General features: G+C 43.6%; 1 protein-coding gene across 1 annotated transcript in view; it reads left to right on the top strand.

Annotated features, from left to right (window-relative positions):
- BMP7 (bone morphogenetic protein 7) overlaps positions 1–11,038 on the top strand; it is a 45,487-nt gene that overhangs the window by 17,004 nt on the left and 17,445 nt on the right. The window contains exon 2 of the mRNA XM_010192678.1: positions 7,383–7,575. Coding sequence (XP_010190980.1) covers positions 7,383–7,575 — 193 coding nt within the window. The remainder of the gene's footprint in view (positions 1–7,382; positions 7,576–11,038) is intronic.

Below are 11,038 nucleotides of genomic sequence, written 5' to 3'. Positions count from 1 at the left end.
TGCCTGCTGAAAGCTGAAAAAATGAAGTGATAGCTAAGGGAAGAATATTGGCTCCAGAGGGCTTTTTTCACCTCCCCCCTTCAAAGCAAAAATGCTTACCCCAGATCGCTTTGCAGAGTGAGCACAAAAGAATTTCAAACCCCCTGTTTCTGACCTCTGGACTTGGGGATCAGAGTTTACGGAGCTTGGTTTTAATCTCATCTGAAATTAAAGCATTAGTCCTGTTTTCCACCTGTGGACAGGGCAGGACTTTGCCCTGCCACACACTGGATCTACCATGCGAGAAAGAGCTTATCACCTTCACCTCCCTTTACCGAACTGTGAAATGGGTACATGCACTGAGCATCTGGGTGCAGGTTCCCTTCAGCTGAGCACTGCCTGGGCTCAGAGCTGCCCCTTTTGCACAGGGCAGATGGGGATGAGACCATGAGGAGGGCAGAACTTCAGCAGATGAGCCCAGACCCCCCTGGATGCCTGTGGGTCCCAGGCCTGTGGCTGGAGGCCAGACTGTGATTTTAGCAGTGGCAGGATGGCAACAGTCCCTGGCAAGGGGGTGCATTAATGAGTTATAGAAAAACCACAGACTATTTTTCTAGTAAGCTTATCTCACAGACCAAAATCAAGGGTGCATTTGTTTTTCCTTAAGTTTCTCCAGAAACCTGCAGTAGCTTTTAGATGAGTTGGACATCTGCAACTATCCAATGTAAAAAAGCTCTCCAAATGCTGTTTTTATCACTTTAAAAAAAGAAAAATCCAATCACGCAACCCAGGACATTTGCTCTACTCCATTTATAGGACTCCCAATTTATATTCTTGTAACTATTCAAATATTTCTTTAACTGCTGCTTTAGCATGTCAGCATGTAAATCTTATAGCTGAGAGGATGAAGCAAATGAAAACCAATTACAGAACTTTGCATTCCCCAATTCTTGCCATTATAAATTTACTGCAACTGCCCCTGTAACTCTTGCTGTCAAGCACAATGAGGAGGGAAATGTGCCTTAGCAGACCATGGCCTGGCATGACATTATTGCAATCTTTATTATACTCCCCCTTTTCCTCAGAAAAATATAAGGACTGACCTTGCACTTCTTGCTTAATCAGGAGCCCCGCTGAGCCCAGTAGGCTCTTTCAGCTGTGGAGACTGCTGGATCCTTCCCCTAATTGTTTTCCTCCTTCTTGAACCTCGCTAACATAAGGAGAAAAGGCCTATATTTCATAAGTGACATGGTTTTATCCACCAATTTAGAGACAAAGAAGTGCAATTTATAGAGGGAACATTTAATGCCTGTTAATTAGAATCCCATTAAGAGGTCTCAAATTTGGCATACTGAAAATTTACAGCGCAGTTTCACAACTGCTGTGAGCCCAGAGTCCAAGGGGTGGCCCTGCCCTCCCTCCCACCGTGCTGGGAGGTCCCTGGTCCTCCTGGGGCACCCTGGTGAGCCAGGTGAGGATGGGATACACCTGAAAACTCATCTGGGAAAGGGAAGATCCATTTTCCAGCTGGATCCATTTCCCAAGGGAGACAGCACTGTGAAGCAGTAGATAGAAGGGGACCTTCCCTTTGAAAACAGTAACATACATGGGCTGGGAATGCTTGTGGACCTCAGGCAGAGCTGGTGGTCCCAGGGTAGCCGGTTTCTAGGAATCTTGTCCTCTACACTGAAATGATACAAGAGAGTTTCTGAAGATTTGGTTTGGATCTGGGTGATGGAGCTTGGGTGGTGAAGAAGGGGTTAAATGTAATTTTTCTGGGAAAATTCAAACAAGATTTTACACTGCTGGGTGAAAATGGTGTAACTCAACGCATAGCTTGCCCTTTCAGAGCAGAGAAAGACTTCTCTAGCCACTACACTCACCTACGTGACTTCTTCAGTCCCTGGGTCCAGACAGGCACAGGTAGACTCTGAAAACCTGTTAGACCTCACTGATGGAGCGTGGCAGACTTTTTTTTGGCATCCAGATCTCTTCGGGGTTTCGCAGGCAATTGCTGATGGCGCGAGGGGGTGTTGTCTTTTGGAATCTATTTTCCTTTGACTTATCTTTCAGTCTCAGGAATTCAGGACCTTTAATCTATTTGAGATTAAAGTCCTTTACAAATCCCTTCTGGCCTTTTTTGGGAGTAAAGAAGTTACAGACACCCTACTGCACATTCCTTTCCATGCTTTTTTTCATTGTAACTGAGAAACAAGTAGCACTCTAATGGTTGTGAGCACTACAATGAGACAACTACCCTTAAAGTGCCATATCAAAACAATTAATGTATTATCAGGTGAAAGTGTTAACAGGGAAATTTTAAGTTTTACTTGTTTAAATTTTCAAACTGTATTCCAAGTGCATCACCCAGGCGTGCCAGGGAGGAGGAGGTATGGAATTACTGGAGCTTTCCCAGTTTGGCAGCCAGAGCACAGAATCTATTCATCTGGTGTTTGCTTATGAAAAAATGAGATTTTTTTATGTCTTCAGAAAACAATAGCATAAAATTATTTCAGTAGGTAGACTGGCAAAAGTAAGGCCTCCTATGAAATCCATTGAAATTAGTGGAAATATTTCTGTTGACTTCCCTGGGGTTTGGATCAGTTCTTTAACGCTTCTGTAATAATTATTTTTTAACATGGTCATTCTTGGAAAATGATTGCTGTGATTCTCTGGTTCTTTGCTTGACACATGGAGTTAGTGATTGGCATAGTGCTACTGCACTGGGTACTAAAGCTAAAATGGTCTGTTTTATTTGGTATATATAGGGAGAAATAACTCCTGCAAACTACGTCTCAACAAAATCTTTTCTGTCATGTGTCAGGCTTTGCCTGCCATCAATCCGTGTTACAAAACCAGTGGTCCAACTGTGTTTACAGAATTAGCTCAGGTCGGTTTTTCACTTACCAGTGGTGATTTACAAAGTAACTGAAAATAGTTGGGGCTCTTATTTCTAGTCTCAACATATTTTGTTGTGAAAATGACCCAACATAGGATTAGTTAAAGTTTCCCAGCTTTATGCTGATGTGCATTTGCTTTAGAAGCTTGGGTACCTTGGGATGTTAAACCAGGATCACAAGACTTTCTGCCCAGCATTACTTTTTTGGTACCGGTTTCAACTGTATTGCTACAAGTTCTAGCTGTAACTACATTTTTTCGTCCCTGCATCTTAATGATTTCAAGTTTTGCATCTGAAAAGAGTACACTTTAGGACACATCAATACAAGTACCAGGGATTTGTTGGCATTTTATCTCCAGCTTTCCCATAATTTTGGATCTGATGCCTGGCTGCTTCACACTCGAGCAGATGTATCCATCGTGTTTTCTTTTAACCATCCCTGTTGTTGCACAACTATGCGGTCCTGCCTCCTCTTGCATCACCACAATGCCACAACAGAGTCGGTTTGGAGAGACAAAAGACTTCAGAGAGATCAGAGCCCTATCTGCATCAGATAGATCAGTGCAGTCTGTGCAGCAGATTGCAGACAGATACTCAAGGCCAGACTTTCAAAGATGCTGAGCTTAATTGCATATTTACAGCAGAGGTGTGGCAAATCTACTGATAACCACTAACCCAAGATATGTACTTGTTTTGGTTGGATCACCTTAATTGTCCTGCACACTTTTTGGTGTCTTACTTGTTTTCTCATGAATCTGTTGGTGGCTCCAGCTCCCAAGTCCCATTGTCGTGACCTTACCTTTCCCAAAGGTCTATGCCAAAGGGAGTGTCTGATGATCCCCACCTACTGTAACCACGATTAACTGCCACACTTACCATGGCCAAGGGTTACTTTGCACCAGCAGATTTTGAGCCATGTATTAAATTAGGTCATAATTTGTCTACATTGGTTGGGCCTCCAAAATGTGATACTTCTAGAAATGAGAAGAGGCATGCATTTACACATGCACTACATGTGAGTGACTTTGGATCGTTTCTTTAGGAGAGGAAGTCCACTGCCTTCCCATAGCTAAGGCACACAGGCTGTTTCATAGCAGAATTATTTTTCAAGGGTGTTCTTCCTTTTCATGTTTTACAACCTTTGATTGCACATCCAGAGCTTTGGCTTCCTCTCCAAGAAGCTGCCTTGACAAGGCATTTGAATTGTGACAGTTTCTGAGCTGGAATTTTCAATGTTTGAAATTAGGAACTGAGCTAAAACCATTCACCAGAAGCCTTTGGGCAGAAGTGATTTGTAAAAACGATGAACTTGGGACAAATCTGAGTTCAAGTTCTTTGGGCAGAAGGGCTGTTAAGTATACCCAACATATATTCATATTGCTTGATGACTTTTAAGGGAGCATTTAACACATAATGGCTGACATGGAGCTGAGATTAAGTCCTTCAGGAATGACCAAAAGGTTCTCATTATGGTGTGTTGTGTCAATAGGGATCATGGATTTTATAGATCTGATGGAGAAACTACAGTTGTATTCAAAGAGCTGTAGCAATTCTCTTGGCTGTTTTGGTGAATACTTAAAATACCACTCCTCCCACTCTCCCTCCCTTTTTTTTTAACTCCCCCTTCAAACTCCCCAGGTAATTAATTGGAAATGACTCAGTTGCCGTATTTTCGAGGGTCTGACTAACACCCATCAAACCCAGGAAACTCAAGACTTCTTGAGCGCTCCCCTGCTTACCTCGTGCTGTTGTGCTTAAGGTATTACTGGGGTCTACAAAAAGTGCACGGTCATATATACTGTACCATATGTGCACAAATACCAACGCACAGCAGCATGAATTAAGGATAGGATTTCAGCCTTCATAATGAAGAGTCTTGCTTTTATGAGTTCAAGTCAGACCCTTAACGTTATTTTAACATAGATTTTGGTGTTTAATTATGTAATAAGATTTACTGCAGTCATCTAACAGATGTTGATTCAGGGTCAGTGTTTCTCATAAATTAGTTCTGAAAGGATTTGTTACTTCTGGGTCAGCAGATAGGTCCAGAGTGCAAAGAAAAAGGGGAAAAACAATAAACACTGAGTTGAAGGGTTTCTTGGGATTCTTTCTTCAGTTACATATCCACATATTTTCATGATCTTAATGACTATAGCCACAGAAATGTTTGCTTTAACACTAAAGATGGCTCGGCCCAAAACCCTATATCCAAACATCTGCAAAGCATGGGAAAGTTCAAACTTGGGAGCGCTTTATTTTATGACCCTGGCTGTTAATTTTTCATATTAATATGACACATTTTTTCTAGAGCTCGGCAGTGGGAATCACTGTGACCTCTAGCAACACGCGAAGAAGTTTCATCTTCGTGTGTTTGTTGTCAGACTTTGTGTATGAAGTGCAGCTAAAGACTGGTGTTGGCTGATGGAGCTGTCATCACATATGGACACTGCAGAGGTGCACCCACCTTCCTTTGAAAATTCAGTCTTCCTGTGTCTTTGGAAGCAAATCGTATCGGTACATCCTACTGCTAGACCTCTCTACAGTACGCCCTGCTGGTGATGTTATCCGTAATAACTGAAACCACACAACATTATATTCATTCTTCTATAGTTGTGGGTAAAGGAGCTATTCCATATTAAACTGTTTTTCCTCCCCTCTATAATTTAGGCTCAGACAAATTCCTTTGAGACTGAAATAATGCTCTTTATATCTTATTCTGCTAAGAATACTTTGGAGGAAAGGGATTGAGGCACATTTAATAGTGTTGCTAGCACTTATAAGGCAGTTTTAGCCTGCAAGTGTTTCGCAAACACTGGTGAATATTCACAATATTCCTCCATTTCAGGGTACGAGAGACTAAGAGATCTTCCTGACACTGTAGGAGATGTTATAGCTAGAGGTGCAACTATAACTTTGTTCATTTAGTGCACGCTAAGACTGCTTAACCTATGAAACCATTCGAAGAACTTCATTTCCATTTTCTTGGAAAGTTTAGGGGTTTCATGCCTAAAATACTCACTCTGAGATGAATCCCAGCTATTAGCAGAGCTCTGCAGTATTTCCCTGAGCAGCAATCACACAGTGGCAAACGGCAAGCCCTGAGCTCCGTGCAGAAGTAACGTGCGAGAGGAGGAAGAGCCCGTTTCCAGCTGCTGAATCTCGGCCAGCAAAGCAGCACTGAACCTGCTCTGTGTGAGTGCTTGGACACAGCCGCTTCCTGGAGCCTCCCCGCACTCCTGCCGTGCCATAGGGGAGGCCCTCACAAGTGCTGATACACATTTGTACCGGGCAGTGCTGCAAATTTATTAGCATTTTCTAGACTCAGGCTCACAACTCCTCTTTTTTGGGAGTAATTCCATTTAAGTCAATGGATTTACACAATGGATTTGCTGCTGCCAGAAGGGAATCAGGCCTGTAGAAAGACACACATTCTTTGCCAAGAAAATCTCAGAGCTAACTACTTGAATTGTGCAGTCGAGCTGCAGGGAGGTCAAGTGGACAGACGACAGGACTGGGACATACAGGAAGCCCCTGATTCAGACCTCAGCTCTTAAAATGTCAGGCGGTGTGACCTCTGGCGAGGCAGTTCATCCCTTATACCTCCGTTTCCCCGTTTTCCTTTGTCTGACTTGTCTACTTAATTTGGAGTTTGTTCCAAGAAGGGCGCTTCAGTTCCTGTGCTGGGATGGGGCACTGACACCTTTCCTCCCCCTTGCTGGAGGACAGTCTTGAAGTCTTTTTTTTTCTCACAACGCTGACCCTCAGCTTCGATATCCGCAGCCCATCAGCTGTTCATCAGAGTGACAGCAGATCCATCACTCGGTGGGATAACGCACTGGCCTAACGCTGTCTTGGAAGGACTCTGGCACTTCTTGTTATTTCATGGTTGTGAGTGGGAGGTGGAAGAAGTTCCTCACTTTGAACATTGGCTTCACAGCCCTGCTTGCTAAAGATGCTTTAAAATGAATGCTTCAGCCCTTCAAAGCGGGGCTCCGGGTCTGAGATTAATTCAGCTGGCATCAAATGTGGGTCACCAGCATGAAAGGCTCACAGACTGGAATTTGTGTATATATGTATGGGTATGCATTTGTGCACGTGTGTAATTTTCAGAGGCAGAGTCAGGCCAAGAACCAGTGCTCCTGAAAGGCCCCATCTGTTTCCTTCTGCTCCTTCCCACAGCAGCTCGGTCGTTATCGGTGGCAAATGTCCAGAGTCACTTGTCAAGCACAAAGCTGCCAAAAATCATTAAAACACAACAGTCACCCACACCCTGTACCAGCCAGCTGTAAAACTGTTTCAAAGAGAGTCCGATAAACACATACATGCTTATAATAGCCCAGATAGAGTTGTGTATTTCCTACATGCTTTAATGAACTGAGCAACAGCATGAGATGCTGCAATCAGATATTCTTGCCCTTTTCTGTTGTGGCAACTTGCAAGCTTGTTTGATGGTGAGGGGAAAGGGAACAAAGCAGGTGGCTAATGGGCTGTTTTTCTGTTTCAGTGGAGCATGACAGAGAGTTTCACCATCAACGCTGCCACTACCGAGAGTTCAGGTTTGATCTCTCCAGAATCCCAGAGGGGGAAGCGGTGACGGCTGCTGAGTTCAGGATATACAAGGATTACATCCGCGAACGCTTCGATAATGAAACGTTCCAGATTAGTGTCTACCAGGTACTCCAGGAGCACCCGGGAAGGTAAGTGACCCACAGGGAAATCCCGAGGAAAGCACAAGCATAGTATGTTCCTTCAGAGAGTTATGTCCAACACTTTTAGAAATATCAGTGCCATCAGCAAAAGTGTCTGAAGAGCTGGGTTTAGGCGTCAGGGTTGTACAGTGAAATCTGAGTCACTGCTAATGCAGTGGGCATGTAGCTGCCGTGTGCGGTTGGCCACTGAGGGCATGGGGAGAAGGTGCCCCAGGACCCTCTGTGTACCCAAGGAGCATCCGCAGCGCTGTGGCTCTCATCCCTGGGAGCATGCGGTAGCTGGGGAGCTGACAAGCCCAGCCATGTGCTGTGCAGGAAAGGATCATAAACTCGGAGTATTTCAAGATTTCTGGAAGACCTACCCTCTTCCTCCTGCCGCTTACGGATCCTGAGGTGACAAAACCACGTCCTAACGCTTCCTTTCTAATTGTAGCTTAATTACTAGCCTTTATTACCAAAGGCGTTTGAGATCCCTAATTAAAAAAGACAGATGACACCATGCTTTTTATATTGACTGGTTGTTGTGCGTGTGCAAAACTACAAGATGAGCTATTAAATCCATTCCAAGCCATTATTAATGTATGCCAAGCTCCCTGACAAATCCTCCAGGGAACCTGAATAAGAACATATGTTCAATTTTCTCATCTGTTTTTAGTTCCAATTAATCAGCAATCCCAAACCATTTATCAAAGGCACTTGGTTTCACTTGCATGTATTTCTTTTACATACAAATCCTACCAAAAGTGAGATTGCATTTATTTACATGAAAAATATTTAGTCACGTGCTAGTCAGAAGTAATTCTTTAAGACTAGTAAATATGGGGTAATAATACTACAGCCCTAATTTAGGTTTATGAAAAGAGAAACACTAGGGATTTAAAAAGGGGAAAGTCCAAAAGGGTAAGAAAAATTAACCAGGACTCTGGCTTTATATTGTTATAAGAGCTAATAAAAATGCAGGAAAAAAAATACAACAGGAAACCTTATCAACATTTTTAAGTGGTGAGAATTTCTACTGGCTTTACTGTATGGTAAAAGTCTTTAACCACTGATGTGTTTTCTTCTACATCTGAAATTCTAATTTTATGGCTTAAAACTCATGGTTCTTTTGGCTTTTCTAGTGACACAATTGTTTGCAGGGTTTGGGGCTATGCAAATATTAATCAATTTTTATCTAACAATGATAATTCAAACTAGATTTTAACCAGGCTTTCTTAAAGGGGAAGGCAGCAAGGCACAAATGTGCACAGGACCCATTAGACACCCTGCTTACCACAGGCATTCAGGTTTGTTGCGTCTTGGGCCCTTCCAGAGAGAGAAGCCTCCCTCTGCTGTATTCCCTGAGCAGGTTATTTAGGTACAAGCCTGCAGGGATGACTCTTCACTCTTGGGAAGAGCAGAAGCGAGAGATGTGTTGGTAGATGAAGAGGCCCTAACCAGTGTGCTGTGGCATTAGGTAACTGCCAAAAACCTGTTCTTGGAGTAAATGTCCTTCCTCGGCAGATGCCAGGGAAGTTCTCCTGCAGATCCCAATGAGCGAGGTAGGCACTCACTAGGAATCTTACTGACAGAGTAAGGATTACATTTATTGCCTTAGTTTTGCAATGATACAGCCACAGGTTTGTTAAAACTATGTTTAGAGAGGGCTGCAAAGCACCCACTGGGGATGGTTACGTGTGGAGCAGCAAGTGTTTCTGCAAATGGTCTCCTTCATTAATTCTTATTCCTAAAGGAAAAAAAAGTATGCAAAGGGCAGGCATATACATGAACCACTGGCTGGAAGAGGTGAGAAATCTTGCTAATTATACAGATGTTCCAGCTGCAAGATTAGATGCAGTTTTACTGCATCACATTCACCACAAGAGCGCTATTTTTAATGAGTGGTCATGCACATTCACCTTTTGCATACATTTTATCACAGGCAATGGTGAGCTTTCAACAGTTTGTCCTGAAGAAAATATCCCCGTTGGTTTGGGTTGACCAAAGGTAAAAATATTGTCACTAACACGTGTAAAAATATTTGCTCTTTTTCTGCATTTTTCCACTGACATTTTCCAACCGGCTCTGTCACAGACCAGTCATCCAAGTCCGTGTGTCATTGGGCAAGTGGAGAAAGAAAACAAACTCTCTCCAGTGTTGATCAAAAAACACCCATTCGCTTTGATGCTCCCTTGGCTGTTTGTCTCATCCTGAGCAGCCTGGAAAGTCAGACCCATCCAGCGTTGTTAGCAACGGAGCAAAACAAAGCCAGACCCTGTCCCCCGTGCAGGCAGGAAAACCTTCGCTCGCGTTTGGCTTTGTGGATTCCTCTCCCTCGAGCACGGCAGGTACAACGGCCAACAAGAAAACCAAATGGATTTCCCTCTCCCTGTGCTCTTACGATGATCCAAGAGCAGTGGGATCCCCCAGGGCATTGCAGGAATTGCCTTGCAGGATCTGAAACACCAGGGATTCCCCAGGCCTGTGTCCCCTGCTGTTTTAAGTGCACCAAGGCACAGAAGCACCAGGCTCCCCAAAGGCAGCGATGGCATTGCCTCTCCCTCATAACACAGAGACATACAGCAGGTATCAGGACAGCTTCTAGGGCCACAAAACCACCATGAGATGCAGCTGGAAAACCCAAGCTGAGGCTGACTGGAGATTTTTTCCTTTATGGGAAAGACCATCAGATATGCTGAAGGCTTGATTTTCAGTTAAAGTACATATGAGCCTCCAGTTTGTAGGGTGTGATGGTGTGCCCTCAGTTCAGATAAACCGTAAGTATGAGCAGTTCAGCAATTAATGACTTGCTTTACGAGTTCAGACAGGTTGACAGGTATCTAACCACCAACGTCTCACGTCTGCAATTTATCACTGGTGAAACATACGGGCACAGGTCTTTCCAGACAAATAGCTGCACCCGCTGCAGACTGTTTCTGAAATCCTGCCCCCCAATAATACCGCCACTTGAACACAGGGTGGAAGCTCTCCTCTGTCTGCCTGCTCAGCTGTGGGCAGGTACACACCTAACAACTCCCATGGTAAAAACGAGAGCCCAGCCCTGCCTTCTGTAGCAGATGAGATGCCACTCTGGACTTCAAATAATAGAAATTATATCTTTGCCAGACCAAAGGTATTATTACAGCTCTTTATGGGAAACCAGACTAAATGATTAGTTATTCTTTCTGCCCTTTCCAAATCTATGAATTCATTGCAAGGCAAGCTTTTCAAGCCGGCAATATCTCCTTTATAAAAAAGGCACGTACAGCATTCTTTAAGCACAAAGCATCAGTTATTCACTTTAAGCAAACAAGTACATTCATGAACAAAAATGTTCCTAAAATCATAAACACTGTGAAAACAGTTGATGTTTTGACTAATATAACATGTCTCAAAGCTTTCGTCTGCATAACTTAAAGTCCAGTGACTCATGTCCAACGGCTGTTTGGTCTTCATGGTTCACTCGCCCAAA

This window comes from Mesitornis unicolor, unplaced genomic scaffold, assembly GCF_000695765.1.
Source record: "Mesitornis unicolor isolate BGI_N332 unplaced genomic scaffold, ASM69576v1 scaffold17400, whole genome shotgun sequence".
Taxonomy (NCBI): Eukaryota; Metazoa; Chordata; class Aves; order Mesitornithiformes; family Mesitornithidae; genus Mesitornis; species Mesitornis unicolor.
The sequence above is the reverse complement of the archived record's forward strand: the minus strand, read 5'-3'. Positions and strand labels throughout refer to the sequence as shown.